Source organism: Rousettus aegyptiacus, unplaced genomic scaffold, assembly GCF_014176215.1.
Source record: "Rousettus aegyptiacus isolate mRouAeg1 unplaced genomic scaffold, mRouAeg1.p scaffold_m13_p_13, whole genome shotgun sequence".
Lineage (NCBI taxonomy): Eukaryota > Metazoa > Chordata > Mammalia > Chiroptera > Pteropodidae > Rousettus > Rousettus aegyptiacus.
The window spans coordinates 46,522,251-46,539,974 of NW_023416288.1; the positions used below are offsets into that span (position 1 = coordinate 46,522,251).

The window sequence follows — 17,724 nt, forward strand, 5'->3', positions numbered from 1 at the left end:
GGGGCGGGCGCGCCGCCCTCCCCAGCCCGGGGTGCTCCCGGCGCTTCCCCGCGGAGTTCCCCGGATGCGGCCGGGCTCCTAGTGCGGCGGAAAGATGGGTAAACTGGGGAGGCCCTGTGAGGGCCGGTGCAGCCAAATGTCAACTGTGCGAGCGCTCGACCTGGAGTCCGCTCTGGGAACCGTCTAGAAGAAACGTGCACACATGTGACTCGGGGGTACACAAAGGTTTGTAACAGGAAGCTTGGAGTGCCCAGATGACCACCCACCGGAAGTGCGTGCAGATGTTAGCTCGGGCACACCCTCTGGAGGGGTCTTGCTGGCCACTCCTCCTCCCCACTCCTGCCGGACCTCTGGATATCCATGTGTACGGCTTGGTCTTCAGTCCTCTTTACTCTGTGTGGACAACGTCCATTCCGGCAGCCAGCAGCTCCTCTGAGTGCTGGCCGTGTGGCCGGTCAGTCCTGACTGAGAAGCACTGTGACTATCAAATGCACACCAGATCTCAGAGCCAGGCGAGGAACCCCGGCCAGCTCACCCCTGGGCTCCCACATTTTGCTCCAGCCTGCTAGGTGAACGGCCTGAGCCAGCACCAGGGCAGCTCCAGCCCCCCCAGTCCCCTGCTCCATTCCCAAGACTTCCCACTGTCCAGGTATGAGTGGGCGGAGGCCCTGGGTCTATGGGCCTCCCATCTCCCTGGCCCACTATTACGGCTTTGGCTTCAAGCCAGCAGGCTAAGAAATCAGTGACCCCTGTGGGTCCTCTGGGCCAGCCCGCCTACTCCCTCCTCTGGTCTCCAGACTCAGGGGCCTCTGCTCTGTAGGGCATGAGCTTGGAAGCCCCTGTGACCCTGCTCTGGAAGCTGGACAGGTGGCACAGTACGGTGACAAGGCAATTGGGATGTTGCTATGGTGACGGGGATGGAGGCCTTTTGCCATCAGCGCCAGTTTTCTGCATGGCAGCTCTAATGACAGCACAACCAGCCCTGCTGAGGCTAGAGGCCCGGCTCCTGGTTGCCATGGCAGTGCAGCCCTCTCAGGAGCACTCCCCACCGCACACCTGGTCAGAGCAGGAAGTACTGGGCTGTGACTGAGCTACGGGAAGAAGGCTGAGGTGTGAGAGAACCAGCCACCTGCAGCCTAATTATTCAGACGCTGTCCCCAGCCTCAGGACTGAGGGGAGCTTTTCTGCTGAGTCTGTCTAGAGGCCTGCACACCAGCACAGCTCAGTGCAGCCTGGAGGGAAAGCTGACCAGCACTGACCAGCCCCAGAGGCCAGCAATGGCCCTACCCCAGCCACTTCCGGCCTGACAAGACCTTTGTGGGCACGGGTCCCAGGTGTGGCCCAGAAGACAAGGCTCGCTGGCTTGCTAGGAACAATGAAAAGGAAGAAAATATAACTGAACCTCCAGTCAGAAAGCAGCGAAGGTGGACTGTATTCTCCTAGACACCCTGGCCGGCGTGACCCTTGATTGGGAGAAGCCTGGGGTCATTTCTGCTTCAGAAACCTGTGGGGGAACGCTGAGGGGTCCCAGCTCGCTGGAGCTGGCTGCTGTGCCAATGCCGGATGACAGAGCCAGGATGGAGAACGCCAAGAAGGAAAAGGTAGCTCACTGCCTCACCTGGTTCTAGAAGCATTTGTCATGTGTCCCCACGTTCAGCGGCTTGTTTAGCACAGACAAGCGTTTCCCCCTCAGAATCTGATTATACGCACAGGCCGTTGGGGACGACGTGCTGGGGAGGGGACCGAGGGTGCTGGCTTCGTTGGCCAGAAAGGCCCTTCCTTAGCAGAGCAGGTCCTCCCGCCGCTTCCAGCTCCTCCCTGACCAGGGAGTTAGGTGGCCAGGAGGTCCCGAAGCACCTTCTGTTGGCCAGAGGGTCTGGGAGCTTAGAGCCCCAGCTTTGGGGGTGGAGCGTGGGGCCTGAGTGGCAGAACCACCTGCCCAGACACAGGACAGCACTCAGCAGACCTGACAGGTCTCGGATGTCCACGCTTCCACTATGGTGAGCTGCAGAGATGTTACCTTTCCAAAACAAAGAGAAACCCAGACATCATCTGAGCCAGCCCTGTGCCCTATAGCAGGCAGGGAGAGTGAGCAGGAGACAGGGCAGAGGGGACAGCATGCCCACAGCCCCAGGCCAGGGCCAGGTGGAGTGGGCAGCTCAAGCAGGTGGCCGGGGTCCAGTCCCTTTGGCATAATTCCCGCCTCATACGTCGTGCCTTCCTGTGTGAAACAACGAGGTCAGCACAAACACCGGGCTAGTTCCGCTCCCGGTAGTGCCGTTGATGTCAGGAGGAAGCAGCCAGCCTGGGTCAGGGCGCCACAGCTGCAGGCAGTGAGGCGGGCCAAACCCCGGCAAGGCCCACGTCTGCCAGTCACTGGGGCTCTGGCGGGAGTTTGGATGGGAAATCGTGCGCAAAGGGGCCACAGGAGGCCACCTGGGAGAAGCGAGGTGATGTCTTTGGCACGAGCAGAGAGAGGGCTGGGTGGCAGTGTGATGTGGGGCCTGTGGCCTGCTGTGGGGGAGGGGTGCTGAGTGCCCATTCCTAGACTCGGGCTGGCTCCTGTCCCTCCCATTGGTCCCCAGGGACACAGGGCTCCACGGGATAAACCGTTTCTGTTCCAGAGTTGGGGAGGTGCTGTTCCCCGTTCAGAAGCCAGGCCAGGGGTCACTGACACCTGTCAGGGCTGAGAGTAGGGTGAGGTGCCACCTGTGGCACAGAAACATCAGTCATCCGGGTAAATATTTTAATGCAAATTCTAAGGAATGAAAATTAATGCAAAAATTATGAACAAAATACCAAAATTCTAAAGAAAGGTGGGATGAGTGATGCTGGTTTTTCTTTGTCACTTGGCTTGGCCCTGTGCCGCCTCTCATGCAGCCTTGGGCCAGGAGCGGGGCTCGGGCCGCACCGTCGACGCCTCGCCCCCTGCCTGCTCAGGCTGGGCAGAGGGCTCACCTCTTTTTGGGGGAGCCAGCGGGGTTTCAGGGTCACCTAAGGGAGGTGAGTTGGCTGCCAGGCCCACCCAGGTCCAGCCCTGCCTCCACCCCAATCCAGCATGCGGCCTGGAGCCAGGAGCCCTGTTCACACTTTCAGAGTCGTCGCCCGCAGGTCCACTGTGGCTGTGTCCAGCACAGGCCCCAGCAGGAGGGCATCTGGTTGGTTTGCAGCGAAATGAGCAGTGCCGGCCCCCTCCTTCCGGGAGCTGGTTCCTCTCTCTTGTGCTTCCCTCTCAGATCTCACCTGTGGTCACCGCTCTGTCATCTGCAGGGTATGTGGCCTCAGTACCATTTTCAGTGGCTTGCTCCAACTGGCGCTGCCTGTCCCCTCCAGCCTGCGGCCACCCAGAGCCCTGCTGGATGGGTTCATTCTCAAGCTAGGGAGCACCACCTCTCGAAGGCCACCGCTCTAGGTGGCTTGAAATCTGGCCCTGGGATCCCCTTGGAAGTTCCTGGTCTGTACGTGCCCCTTCCTCATCGGGGCCCTTCTGCTGGCCCAACACCCCACGGGCCCCTGGTGGGCAGCAGACATGGGCCCCAGAGACGCAGACGGTTGGCTTCGTTTGGTGCTTCCGGGGCATTCTTCAGGATGACGGTGGGAGGATGACACTCAGGCGTGTTAGCCAGCTCCGGCGCCCTGACGACACACTGTGGACGGTTGTCCCTCCCACTCTGACCCTGGGCATCCGAGGTCGGGGCACTGCATGGCTGGTCCTGGCGAGGGCCTCTCCCTGGCCTGCAGACGCCACCTTCCTGCTGGGTCCACACAGGGCTCCGGCTTCAGCAGAGCTGGAGCAGTAGGCAGGCTGAGGTTGGGGGCGGGGGATCCGGGCCCCTCTCAGGGCGCAGATCCGTGGTCTGGTAATCAGAGGAGGTCTCCGGGGGTTCGAGTTGTCACACGCGGTGCCACTGCTCTGTGGGGCAGCGAGTCCCTTGTCCGAGGTGAGGCATGAGGGGACTGGAACAAGGACCGCCAGGGCCCAGTAGCCCTGGTCCTGGACCCTCAGGGGACAGCCTGCCGCGGCGGGAGCCTGGGGAACACGGCAGCTCCCCAGAGCCCCCTATCTCTCCACCCCTCAGTCAGACCCTTCAATCTCTCCAGACTCATCTGTGTCACGTCTTAAATTTTTTATTATAGTTAACGTGCGTGCAATAAGATCTCACCTTCTTAAGTGTATGGTTTGATGAGTTTTGTCAAGCGTATACAGTTGTGTGACAGCCGTCGCCATCAAGACGCAGAATCTTTCTGTCGCTCAGAAAGTCCCTTGAGTCCCCCCTCTTTCCTGTCAGTCACCTCCCCACTCCCAGACTCGGACCCAGTGGTCTGCTCTCTGCCCCTGGGCTTTGCCTTTTCTGCGTAGATGGAGTCTCTGCGATGTAGCCTTGTGTGTTTGCCCTCTCTGCTCGGCAGGAAGCGGTGCTTCTGCCAGCCGCGTGCCCTCTGCCCGCCTGCGTCCCTGGCCGGTCCCCACTGCAGGGGTGCGCCCATCCGCGCACTGCCAGCCGACAGGCCCTGGGGATCCGGGTTTGGCTGCACTGACGAAGGTGTGAACACTCAAGTACAGGCTTTTTATAGATTTGGTTGTCATTTGGGGGCGTAAATATCTAGGAATGGTGTCGTGTGGGAAGCATATGTGTAACCTTAGAAGAGACTGGACCGTTTTGCCTTCCCACTAGCAGTGGGAAGATCCTGGGTCCTGCACACCCTCCCAGCACTGGGTTTCGTCGCCCCTTTAACCATTCTGCTGGGCACGCCGTGGTATGTCATGCGGCTTCTGTTTGCATTTCACTGACTGACGAGCGACGTGTGAGTTTGCCTAGGCTTCTGGGCATTCCCCCGTGAGGCTCTCAAGGTTGGGTTCTTGTCTTCTGGAGCTGTGAGAGTTCTTTGTTTATTCCGAACATCAGGCATTTATCAGCCGGAGGCGAGAGAAAATGTTCAGGGCCTGAGCGCGCCCTTCCCCGCGGCCGACCCCCGGGGCCCCCAGGGGAAGGCCCCTCGCTGGCAGGGGCCTGGGTCCGGACCAGGGGGCGCAGCGCGCCCCAGCAGCGCGTCCTCTCCTGTGGCTCCACGATGGCGCCGGGCACCCCGGGTTTTCTGTCTTCCTGAGTCCACTTTGTTAATTGTATTTTTAAAAAATCGTCCAGTTTCTCTCCATTTCAAAATGTGTCGAAGCGAGTCTCGTGTGCGACCCCTCGAGGCGCTTCGAGCTCCTCTCCGTCCTTGGCGATGTCCGTGGAGTTGCTGGCCGCCGTCTCCGTTTGTCCCGGCCACACGTCTGCGTGTTTGCTGTCTTACGGGTGCTGCGGAGGAGCTGGGTTTGGGGTTTGTCAATCAGTCTACTACTGTTCCTGTGCGTTTTCTTTGTAATTCATTTCTGCTTTTATCATTATTGATTCCTCTATTCTAATTTTCCTTAGGTTTACTTAATCTTTGGTGCTTGGCTTTTTAGCACCTTGAGAGGAATGCTCGGAGATTGTCCGTTTATTTTGTCGCGTTTGCATTTAAGGGTGTGAGCGTCCCCGCGAGCCCTGCTCGGGCGGTGAGCCACGCACGCTCTGTATGCTCGCTTCACTCACGGGCGTCCATCTGTAGAGGGTCCGTGGTCCAGCTCGGATTCCGGTTTAGCCCCAGCGCCGCCGCCAGCAGCCGGCTCGCTGGACTGCCCTCTGCGGGAGTTCAGTTCAGGCCACTCTAAAGATCTGCTCCCCTCGAGATGCCTCCGGCGTCGTCCTGCTGGGCCCTCTATCTGGAACGCCTCTCTACCCGGCTGCTGCCCCTCAAGCACCAAGGGCTGCAGGAAGGAATCTTAAGAAACCCTGTCCTCGGCCCCCAGAAACCTCATCAGTCTACCCCATGTCCCTCAAGGAGCGCAGCCTGGCCAGTGTCTGTCTGTACAGCTCCTCGTCTCTTCTGCAGGACCGTGAGGTCTTGAGAACCAAAACCTGGTCACTTTTGTACCCTCAGACAGAGCGCAAGCAGGTCCTCAAACGTTAAATCAACAAGTGATTCAAACCCCCTTGCGACTTCCACTTCTGGTCATCGATGCCATCATTCTGAGTGTTACTTAGGGCACACCTAATTGCTGTCACTAGTACACCAAAACAGGAACGGGGTCTGCCTGGTAGACTTGTAATTCTTGCTCAGGCGACAGTCGCCCGTGGGTGTCCTCCGCACAGTGACCCAGGGGTCCAGGCGTCTCCCATCTCAGGGCTCTGCTGCCTCACTCTCCCTGTGTGCAGCCCACGGAGGGACGGGGGGGGGGGACCTGGAGAGGGGCTCTCTCCTTTAAATCCTGGACGTGGAGCTGGCGGGCAGGCCCTGCTCAGGCTCCCCGTACACCCCACTGCCGAGGGGCCCAGGGCCGCCCCGTGCACTCTGCTGTCTCTCACCTCTGCTGTCCTTTGTCCCGACCCTGACTGCCGCGTGCATATGTAGTGTACACACTTAGGACGACAAACGGATACCCTCGTATATGGAACTCTTCCCCTCTGTGCTACTCATCTGTGGCTGTGGGAAAAATTACCTCAGCACTTAGTGGCTTAAAGGAGATCTCGAGGGCTTGAGACCACTGACCGCTGCCATCGCCCATCTCTGCGAGCCAGGGCTGCGCTGCAGGAGGGCACAGCAGCCCCGGGCGCCGGGCTGAGGTCACACTGGCAGGGCCACCTCTCCAGAGGCTCCAGGGGGCTTGCTGGTGTCTCCACAGTCGCTTGCTCGCCGCCCGGCAGTCCGGGCTGCCCAGTGGCAGGAGGCCTGAGTCCTCACAGTCTGGCACTGCTCCCCAGAGTAAAGGACCCCAGAAAGGACAGGGCAGGAGTTTCAGAGTCACACTGGTTATGTCAGCATGGCCAACACGTGGGGCTGACACCCAGAAGTGGGGCTCACAGGGCCTCCTGGACGGCAGACGCCACGTTCTGTCAGCAGCTGGTCGTGGGCCAGCCACGTGTACACCTGCAGCCGGTGCTCCCGGGCCCTTGGGCAGCTGCGTCCACACTACGGTGACCAGGCCGGTGCCCGTGCACTCCTAGGGAAGAGGATGCCCTCACCACCGTCCGCAGACCTGCCTCACAAGGAGCCACAGCACACAGGCGAGCTGGCTGCCCACCGCGTGGGCCTCAGGGACCCTGGAAGCTGGAGTCCCCAGGACACGCACTGTCAGGTGGCGGCAGCCCCGCCTGGAGCCTGGGGTTTGTTCTGGCAGGAGACCCCCCCCCCCATGTTAGAGTGTAGTCACGAGCCCTGACGGCCTTCTGGCGACCAAGTGGGGGTGCAGCTGGGGGGACAGGCCGTGTCTGCGCTTGGTCCTCCTGGGGCCTGACCTGGTGCCTGGGAGGCTGCCGGGCTCCACCAGGTCCTTCCGGCCAGCGTGTGGAGCTCGCGGGTGCCTTGTCACTGGCCCCTGCGACCGGCTGTGTCTCGGGGGGAAGTGCCCGCAGTAGCTCGTGACAGCAGCCATCGTGCGGCTTTGGCGTGACCTTCAGAGCCTGTCCTCAGCGGGAAGGTGGGCAGATCCTCGCTCGCATGCTGGGCCAGGGGTGTGAGGCAGCATGCGGAGCACTCGGCTCAGGGCCCGACACGCTGTCGTGTGACGGGGTGTGACAGGACCCAGGAGGCGGAGTGGTGGGCGTGGGGTCTGAGGACAGCGGACCACTTCACGGAGCGCCGAGGGCCCCGGGCTGTACACCCACTGGTGCCAGGGCCGTGGGCAGCGCCCGCCCAGCAGACACTGCTGTTCGAGGCTGTCGTAGACCCTGTCAGCCCACCCTGTGCAGCCCTCCCGGGCTGAGCTCTAAGCCGTGTGGTCTTGATAGGACACATGGCTCCTCTATGAGGGTCTGCGTCCACGAGGACACAGGCTTTGGGCTTTGGGCCCCAGGAAACTGGACGCCCTCACTGTGGCTTCCGCGACACGTGCTCCCACAGCCTGCGCACGGAGGGCCGGGGCCAGGGTGGGCTCAGCGCCTCAGCGACGGCGTCCGGCCGGGCCCCTCTGCCGCTCTTCTCCGCCACCCCTGCCTTGCTTGCAGCTCTTCCTTGGCCTTGACTCGTCCCGGTTGCATGGGAGCTTGTGCAGTCCCGGCTGTCAGGCCCGTGCACAGCTGTGGTCACGTGCCCACCTTCCCAGAGGCCTCAGCGTGCTGAAGTCAGGCTTCCCTCACTCATGCTTGGCCAGCCCTGGGCCCCTTTCCAAGTTTAAACCAAATCACCAGGACAAGGTGGGGCTGGGGGTGGGGAAGGAGGGTAGCCGCGCTGGCTCAGCCCCACACAGGCCGGGCCTGGGGAGGGGCCACCCTCCTTTACCACGCCCCCAGCTAAATGGCCAGATCCAGATGTGTCACCCTGAGCCCTCGGGCCGACAGCAGCCCGAGGGAGGTTTCGTGCCAGGCGGACCCACGGCTCTCGTCAGAGAATCTCGCCTTTCCTTTTTCTTCCAATAGCCAGTGAAGCCAAGTGGCCTCTGCGGGCATGTGCACTGCTGTGCAGGGGGCAGGGGCCCCACGCCTCCATCCACACGCAGGGCCAGAGCCAGGTCAAGGGCACCTGGGGCGCAGCTGTGCTCAGGAGGGTGGGAGGAGACCCACCCAGGCGCTCTACTCACAGGAAGGGGGTCTCAGAGCTTTCCAGGCTGTGAAGGGCCAAGCCTTAGGCCAGCCAGCACCCTGCAGAGTGCTGCCTACACCGCCCCTGGCACAGGGCCCAGGGCACACTGCTCAGGCCTGCCACTTACTCCTCGGTGCCAGACCCGGAGGCGGAGTAGCCAGGGCTTTCACACGGTCACGCCCGCTGCCGCGCACCCTCCAGACAGGCTGTCCAGCCTGTGTTGCAGCCACTCCCCTGCTACGCGCCGTCTCCTGGCTTCAGACCCCACATCTGCCCTCGACCTCTCACCCTCCCACAGCTGGGTGCCCTGGTGAGGGGGCCGCCTCTGCAGGTCTGCTGAGCTGATCTCAGCTGGTGGTACCTGTGGTGGCCGGAATGCTGGGTCGCCCTGGACCAGGGTCAGAGGGCAAAGAAGAACCCCCTGCCCTGAGTCCCCACCCCCACCCAGCCACCCCCTCCCGCGCAGGCCGAGCAGATCCTGGCAGAGTTCAGGCTGCAGGAGGAGGATCTGAAGAAGGTGATGAGGCGGATGCAGAAGGAGATGGACCGAGGCCTGAGGCTGGCGACTCACGAGGAGGCCAGCGTGAAGATGCTGCCCACCTACGTGCGCTCCACCCCCGAAGGCTCAGGTACCATCGCCAGGCCCCTCCGAGGCTCTGCCACCCCCAGCAGGCCCCAGCAGCAGGCCCGGGGCCCCGCCGCCCAGCGTTGGTGTCCTCGGGCCACCCCTGGCCTCAGGACTCTGCCTTTTTCCATCCCACAGTGAGGACGTGCTCCCCGTGATCACTGCCCCCACCCCGCAAATCCTGAGTCTGGGCCATTTCACTAGCTTTTTGGTTGGACCCTGGATTTGGGGCAACTTCAGTGCAAAGCAGGGGTTCCCAGCAACGTCCCAGTTCACCTCTGACCCCTTCCAGAGCTGACCATCTGGCACCGTAGTCCCTTGTCCAGCTCCCTGGGCCCCCATGCTTTCCCCTCCGCCTTTCCCTGCTGCCAGCACCCCGAGGGAGGCTGACACGCTTCTCCCTGTGGCTGCAGAAGTCGGGGACTTCCTCTCCCTGGACCTGGGTGGCACCAACTTCAGGGTGATGCTGGTGAAGGTGGGGGAGGGCGAGGCAGGGCAGTGGAGCCTGAACACCAAGCACCAGATGTACTCCATCCCCGAGGACGCCATGACGGGCACCGCCGAGATGGTGAGCAGCTGCGGCGGGCCGTGGTCGAGGCCACCAGGGCCTCAGAGCGCAGCCGGTCCCGGGGGAGGGTCGCCAGCCTCAGAGGGCCCATGTGGCAGTGGAGAGGCCTAGGTACGTGGCCCGTAGGCATGGCCCCAGCAGGTTACACCCTGCCTGGTTTCCAGAAGGAGCTGACACATGACCGGGCAGCCAAGACACGTGGTCCCCCCAGCCGGCAGCCCACATGGCTTCCCCCGTGCCCTGTCACCCCCTCACCCTCCACCGGCATGGACACCAAGCGGGGTGACCGCAGTCTTGTATAAGATCTGCGCAGGCACAAGGCCACCCTGAGCATGGGAGGACCCTGGAGGGTGCGAGAGAAGGGGTCCTGAGGGGTGGATGGAGCCGGGGCTCCCGGCATGGGGCACCAGGGCAGGGTTCCCAGGGAGCAGGGGTGGCACTGGGCCCCACTGGTCAGTGCCCCAGGCATTCAGCAATGCCCAGTTCTGTGGACGGGCCCACATAAGCCCCAAGTGGGGGCTGGTCCTTGACAGGGGCGGGGCCAGGTGGCCAGGGCACCTGGAGGCAGCAGAGGGCACTCCGGCTGCTAGGGACAGAAGGCAGAGTTAAGGCCCTGGAGGTGCGTCTGTCCAAAGCCTGAGGCTGGACGTCACTGTGAGAGAGCACGACCGCTCTGGGGACCAGCTCTGGTGCCCCCCCGTCCAGGCGCTGCCAGCAGCAGGACTCGGGTGTGGGGCAGGAGGGGGAGCTGAGCGCGGACGCGGGCGGGCGATGTGCCGCGGCCGCCCAGCGCTGTGGCCTGGCTCTTCCAGCTCTTCGACTATGTCTCCGAGTGCATCTCCGACTTCCTGGACAAGCACCAGATGAAGCACAAGAAGCTGCCCTTGGGCTTCACCTTCTCCTTCCCCGTGCGGCACGAGGACATCGACAAGGTGGGCCGGGGGGCATGGGCCCCGGGGAGAGGTGCCCAGGAACTGCACACACAGCCCCACGCTGGGAAACCGTGGCTGTCACCTGTGAGCCGGGGAACAAGGTTGCCGGTTCTGTTTGCCTGGAGCCTCCCCGTAACCTGTGCAGTGTGACTGTTACGACCCCCGTTACAGATAGGAAACCGTGTCAGCGACCTGCCCATGGCGGAAGGTGGCAGCTGGGGCTCAGGCAGGCGGCTCCAGCACACCCGTGTGTCCTCGCTGTGCTGGGCCGCCTGCACGGGGGCCGAGGGGGTACACTGCCTTCGAGCTGGAAGTCAGCCGGGCACAGCTGCACACACGCACACGTGCCCGCTACACAAACAGACATGCACATCAGTTACGTGCACACCTTGATTGTACATTCAGATGCACACGTCAGTCACATAGACACGTGACAGGAGCCTCTGGTCAGACAGAAAACAGCTCAGTGCTCAGGCCACTGTCTCTGTCCCGTCCCCACAGTGTGCTGAGCACCACTGGGTGCCTCCCCATTGGGCTGCCCCGCAGCCACACCCCCACACTGGAATGGTGCCTCTGGACTTTACTAGACAAACGCCCTTCAGTTTGCTGGGCCCAGCTCAGTGGCTGTGGGGACTTGCGTGCAGCACCTCTGGGACCGTGTGAGCCGCAGAGGGTGCATGTCCCTGTGGTCCGAGTCAGCTCCCCACCCCTCACCCTGGCCTGGCCGTGTCCCCACAGGGCATCCTTCTCAACTGGACCAAGGGCTTCAAGGCTTCTGGGGCAGAAGGGAACAACGTCGTGGGGCTCCTGCGAGACGCCATCAAGCGGAGAGGGGTGAGGCGGCGCCTGCCCCAGGGCTGCCCGGGCCCTCCCTCCACCTCAGGCCAGGAAGCTGGGGGGGCCTTCGGGGTGTCCCCCCAGGAAGGGGTCTCGGCCTCCCTCGCCGATGGCCTGAGACCCCTGGCTCCATCACCACCATCTCTGTGCCTCTTGGCAGGACTTTGAGATGGACGTGGTGGCCATGGTGAATGACACCGTGGCCACAATGATCTCCTGCTACTACGAAGACCGCCAGTGTGAGGTTGGCATGATAGTGGGTAAGGACACCGCCCTGCCCATCGGGGCCGAGGCCCCGTCTGCTGCAGGCCACGCGGCCTCCACCTGCCTCTGCTCGGCCCGACAAGGGTAGGCCACAGTGCTGAGCAGTCGGAGGTGGTTGGAGCTGGGCTGTGTGCCGGGCACAGGCCCCAGAGATGCTAGAGCCTGGGGGACGGTCTCGGGGAGTGGCAGGGCCGCCCTGAATGCACAAGCTCTTCACCGGTAGGAAGCAACTCAACACTTGCACGTGGCTGCATCAGATGGCGCACTGGCTATATGCCCACCTGTCCACCAAGGTCTGATTAGCACGCCTTGTCTGGTAAATGGGCCAAACTAGGCAGATTTGTCCAAGCGGATGAGGATAAGCAGAAGCACACCCACCTTCCTGTATGTTCCTGCCGTGCCCGGGGCAGCGGGCTCGCCCTGCCGGGAGGGTAGGCACCAAGCTGGGTAGGAGGTGGCCCTGCCAGTCACCCGCTGGGCGCAGAGGCGTGCAGGCACTTTCCTGGACTCCCCAGGCCCTGGCTGCCCGAGGAGTCAGTGTCAGAGCTGTGGCCTCAGTGGGCCCCGTGGGGCCAGCCCCGAGGGCCAGCTGTCTGTGCTCGGAGGCCCGTCTGAGAAACGCGTGGGGCCGCAGCCTGGCCTCGCGCCCGCTCTGCTCCCACTTCTCGTGCCTTCGTCCGCTCTCGCCCTCCAGAAGCAAAGTCGCCTCGAAGTCCACCCCCACACAGGACCTGGGGGGGCCCTGGCTGTGCTCCCCTCATTCTTTCCTCCAGAGCCATCTGGGGCCGCCAAGTCGAGGCACAGCTTTCTAAGACATGTCGGCCTGAGCCCTGAGCTCTGAGCCCTGGCCTCAGGCTGCCCCGCCTGGAGCAGAGAGAGAGAAGGTGGCCTGTGGTCACGTCTGCCTCTCCAACACTCAGTTACTTGGCTCAGTGCTTTAAAGCATATCTATGGTGATCACCAAGATCTGAAATGTGGGAGAAGTCTCATCAAAGTCTGGATTTCTATGGGCAGCTCCACTGGCCAGCATTTGAGTTGCGGTCCCTGACGGCTCTCGGGGCCTGCAGCCCATGCAGGCACACTCAGACCGTACTCTGCTGTCCCATTCCAAGACACTTAGTGATTTTTGAGCAGAGGGCCCCATGTGTTCACGGTGAACAGCTCCCTGAGAGCTGCGAAGTCCACAGTCAGTCCCACTTGCAGTAGGCTGGGTGCTGCTCCCAAGGGCCCACACTGTGTCTTATTCACCTTGGGAGCCCCTCAAAAACAGAGCCCAGGACAGAGAAGCTCAGATGCGTGCATAGAAAGTGCCAGAAAACAAGGGTGGAACAGACAAAATCACGACACCCCACGCCCATTTCTAGTTGGCAAAGCAGTTTGACATGTTTCCCTCAGTCCTCCCAGCACCCAGACAAGGGAGGAGAAGGTGTAACCATTCCCTCCTGGGGAAGAGAACAGCCCAGAGAGGTGGGTTTACCTACCCGAGGCCACACAGCAAAGCCAGGTCTTTGCACCAGGGGGAACCTTCACAGGCGGGGGCGCGGGAGGAGGACGACAGGGCCACAGGGGCCTCCTGCAGGTAAGGATGGTGGGGGACACCCAGGAGACCTGGCTTCAGCTGGGCCCTGATGCTGTCGGACGCCCCGCCCCCAGGCACGGGCTGCAACGCTTGTTACATGGAGGAAATGCACAACGTGGAGCTGGTGGATGGGGACGAGGGCCGCATGTGCGTCAACACCGAGTGGGGGGCCTTTGGGGACGCAGGCGAGCTGGACGAGTTCCTGCTGGAGTACGACCGGATGGTGGACGAGAGCTCGCTCAACCCGGGCCAGCAGCTGTAAGCAGCGGTGCGGACGCGAGGCTTGTGTTTAACCCGGTCTAGGCGAAAGCACCTGACAGGCTCTTCCTGAAGCGCGCATGCGCGCTGTGCCCTCCATGAATCGGAAACAGACATCAGCCCTCAGAGGGCCTGGGGTAGATGGCTGGGACCCCTTGCTCCCACAGGCACAGGGAGGCTCTGAGACACCACGGCAACCTTAGCTGGGTTCGACCCAGAGGTCCCCAAAGCACAGACATGCCCACGCTCCCTGGGCTGGTCAGGAATCGCAGTCCCCTCAGGGCCACCGCTCTGTGCTAGGCGCCAACGAGGTCCTTGCGTTAGCTCTGTCTCTGGCTCACAGAGGCTTCTGCTGGGTGGGTGGGACTCAGAAGCACGGAGGCACCCGCATGTCCCCACCCCTGCATTCCGGAGTGCATTGGCCTGTGTGAGCCTTGGTTTCCCAAGTGTAAGCAGGCGGTAAAAACAGCCCCCCACCACATGGCTGTGGGGGGCCCCGAGTGGACGCAGCACAGGGCCCGGCCCAGGAAGGCTTCAGAGGGACTGGAGAGGGAACCCCAGGAGTGGCAAGGGGAGGGTGTCCTTGTGGCCACGGGCTCTGCCTGCTGGCGAGGACACCCTGCCCGGTGATGCGCGCCTTTTGCTAGGTATGAGAAGCTCATCAGCGGCAAGTACATGGGCGAGCTGGTGCGGCTCGTGCTGCTCAAGCTGGTGGACGAGGACCTGCTCTTCCGCGGCGAGGCCTCGGAGCAGCTGCGCACGCGCGGCGCCTTCGAGACCCGCTTCGTGTCGCAGGTGGAGAGGTGCGCAGGGCGGAGGTGGCTTCTGGTCCCGTGGCGCGTCCCCTCCGTGGCTCCCCACCCGCGTGGACATGGTCTCACTTCATCCACGCAACAGCCTGGAGGCGTGGCAGTGTTCCCCCCGCCCCCGCCCCCGTTAGAGTAGAGACCCTGAGCTTAGAGAGGAGTAATGATGAGATTCCTGCTGGTCCGCGCCAGAGCCCGAGCCCCCCGAGCGCTTTGCCTGGGGCAGGTGGGCATGGGGAGGGGAGGAGGCTACCGCTGGAGGGACTGGCCGGCTAGGGCCAGCGTCCCAGCGAGTTCCCCTTCCTCCCATCTCTGCCCCGCAGCGACTCAGGCGACCGCAAGCAGATCTACAATATCCTGAGCACGCTGGGGCTGAGGCCCTCGGCCACTGACTGCGACATCGTGCGCAGAGCCTGCGAGAGTGTGTCCACGCGCGCCGCGCACATGTGCGGCGCGGGGCTGGCGGGCGTCATCAACCGCATGCGCGAGAGCCGCAGCGAGGACGTGATGCGCATCACCGTGGGCGTGGACGGATCGGTGTACAAGTTGCACCCCAGGTGCGCGGGCGTGGCCAGGGCGGCTCCCCATCGCAGGCGCTTGTCCCGAGGCCAGAGCTGAGGCCTCAGTCTCCATCTGCTCCGGCCTAGGCCCGATAGGCCTGGATGCAGGGGAGGGTTCCCTGGTGTAGCCCCTACCCTGCGTTCAGCGGGTAATGTCTCTGGAGGGTGGGCAGAGGAGGCCCGTGAGAGCCCATGGAGAAGCGACCGCAGCCCTGCTTCCCCCCTCAGCTTCAAGGAGCGGTTCCATGCCATTGTGCGCAGGCTGACCCCCAGCTGCGAGATCACCTTCATCCAGTCGGAGGAGGGCAGTGGCCGGGGCGCAGCTCTGGTCTCCGCCGTCGCCTCTAAGAAGGCCTGCATGCTGGGCCAGTGACCACAGAGGCTGAGAGGCGAGGAGGCCGTGGCCATCGCTGGACCTGGGCGCCAGGGGACAGGGCTCCTCATAGGTGCACCAACCTGCTGGCTTCCCATCCCCGCTGCCACCCAGAGGTGGGAAAAAGCCCACAGGGGAACGCAGTGCACCGCAGGCCAGGTCTCCCGAGTCAGTCGGTGGGACAGCTCAGGGCCCTGACTGCGTTGGAGGTGGAAGTGAGCAGGAGTAGAGACCCCACATCTTTCGCTTTCTGCGGGAGCCAACGCCTGGTGGGGAGCTGCTCCCTGAGACTTTCTTGCATCTCTGCACAACCGTGTCTTAGAGCTTTCGGCCTGGTTCAGCCATGCCTGGGCCCACTTGGGACGGGGTGTCCTGTGGACCCTGCTGTGGCCTGGCTTCCCTGGGGACTAAGCCCACACTCAGAGGCAGCCTCAGTGACCTGGCCAGATCTTAGCCTGGGCTCCACAGGGGCCTGGCGACCACCCAGGACTGGGGATCAGGGAGTAGAGTGGGAGGTGACCAGCTCTAGGGTGGAGGCTGTGGTACCAGAGCCCCGAAGGTGGCTGCCATCCCTGACTGGTTTGTGGTGCTGGGGTGCGAAGCCACTACTCCAGGGGCCAGGAAGAGGAGGATGCCCACGGGGCTGTCACACACTGGCTCAGCAGCACTCAGCACACCCCAAGGGACCACCCAGGCCTCTCTCTTTTCCCCAGACCAACACATGTCACACCAGCCACTTCACGCCCAACCTGGGGCTGCATGGTTTTTAAATTAAATTAAAAGTTTACAACATGGCCTTGTCCACCATTCTTTGATCTCTGTGCATAAAGACTGCGGGGCAGTCAATATGGGTGTCACACGCACACAGGCGCTCTGCAAGCCTAGATGTGTCTTGGAATCTGCCATCCTGTCTGGCCAGCTATTCTGGGGAGTGTGAAAAGTGACAGCCCAGGCCATAGGAACAGAAATGGGGTGACATTTGAGTAGTATCAGAGGTATAGGACTTGCCCAGGCCCTGCCCACTGGTGGGATTTGGGGTGCTGATCCTCTAGTGCCTAATCTCACAGAAGCTCTGAGGTCTGCCACAGCCCCAAGGGAGCACCCAGGAGGGGGTGCGGGCTGGTCTGTGGGGTGGTCCTGCCTCAAGTCAGTCTCAGCAGGGAGCCCCTCGGAGTCTCTGGGGTTGTGGCAGTGACTGGGGAGCCAGGGCTACAGGATGACACGTGACTGCTGAGGCCCTTCCAGGGCCTCGCACATCTTACACGTAAAGCTAGCGACGCAGAAACACATATCTGTGTGCTTTTCACGTGAGTACACTCGCTTTCCAGTGAGAGAAACCGCTCAGCAAATCTGGAATGACTCGTTTCATTAAGAACTTAACCCACAATTGTGATTTTGAGCAGGCAGTCCCCTGAGGTGTCCTCTCGTTTTGCTGAGGCTCACGTGGAATTGGCCCTGACCCGCAGTCCTCTCTGGCCTAAATTATGCACCAGCAGTTTCTGCGAGCATCCGATTTCGTCTTATCTGCACTGATCTTCTCCTGTTGCAGCCTTCACCTACTGGATCTCGTTTTAATATAAATTACTTCCTAGTTGTCCTTGTGGTACAGTTCAGGGCATTGTATAGCATTTTTAAAATTCCCTACGTGGGTGGATTACATAGCCTGTGAATCTCATTTTGGAAGAGTAAAGGAGATGTCATAAAATACTTGTTAAACAAAAGGGGAGTTGTGTCTGACAGATGAGACCCTTCTCCACCAGGGGGCCGCTGCATTCCTCACCCGTCCAGCAGGGGGCAGGCAGGGGCCTGGCCTGCTCTGGAAGGTCCCCCGCTTCCCAGTCCTTCTGTGCCTGGACCCATATCCAGGACCCGGTGGGGCAGTTGCTCTGCCACAGCAGAGGGGTGCCTGGCCCCTCACTCAGCAGTCAAGCCCCACACCAAGGGCTCATGACCCACTTTCATGGGAGTCCAAGGGAATGTTTGGGGTCCAGACAGCATTCCTGCTCCAAAAGCCACACACGCAGTTTCTGTTTGGGGTCACAGCCCCCTCAGGGACGCCTTGTGCTCCTTGGTCAGGAGCCAGAGGCCAGAGCCAAGCGTCTTCACCAAAACCTCTGCGAATCTCTGGTGGTCTCAGGCCGGGGACTACCCTCAGAACGACCCACTGCCATCCCAAGCCCAGTGGGGGCCCCGGGCTGGCCTTCCCCCAGCTATCTTCTCCAACTGGGCAGAGTCTGGGCTGGACCTGAGGGAGGGACAGTCAGGTGGAGGCGGCAGGCCCCTCATTAGGCACCTTGAATGCCGAGAGCTGAGAGCTC

General features: G+C 62.2%; 1 protein-coding gene across 6 annotated transcripts; it reads left to right on the top strand.

Annotated features, from left to right (window-relative positions):
* Positions 1 to 9: 9 nt before the first annotated feature.
* Positions 10 to 16,198, top strand: GCK (glucokinase). Of its 6 annotated transcripts, XM_036230573.1 has the most exons (11): positions 10 to 1,601; positions 9,071 to 9,241; positions 9,524 to 9,583; positions 9,615 to 9,797; positions 10,610 to 10,729; positions 11,468 to 11,563; positions 11,727 to 11,826; positions 13,484 to 13,667; positions 14,315 to 14,470; positions 14,797 to 15,030; positions 15,262 to 16,198. In XM_036230573.1, exons 1-11 carry the CDS (start codon positions 1,557 to 1,559, stop codon positions 15,404 to 15,406), a joined length of 1,494 nt encoding a protein of 497 aa, XP_036086466.1. In that variant the 5' UTR covers positions 10 to 1,556; the 3' UTR covers positions 15,407 to 16,198. The 6 variants fall into 6 exon arrangements, with proteins under 6 accessions (XP_036086466.1, XP_016003341.1, XP_016003340.2 ...); XM_016147855.2 differs by lacking the exon at positions 9,524 to 9,583 and having other exon boundaries at positions 9,071 to 9,233; positions 9,643 to 9,797; XM_016147854.2 differs by lacking the exons at positions 10 to 1,601; positions 9,524 to 9,583 and adding an exon at positions 1,608 to 2,450 and having other exon boundaries at positions 9,071 to 9,233; positions 9,643 to 9,797.
* Positions 16,199 to 17,724: the final 1,526 nt, after the last annotated feature.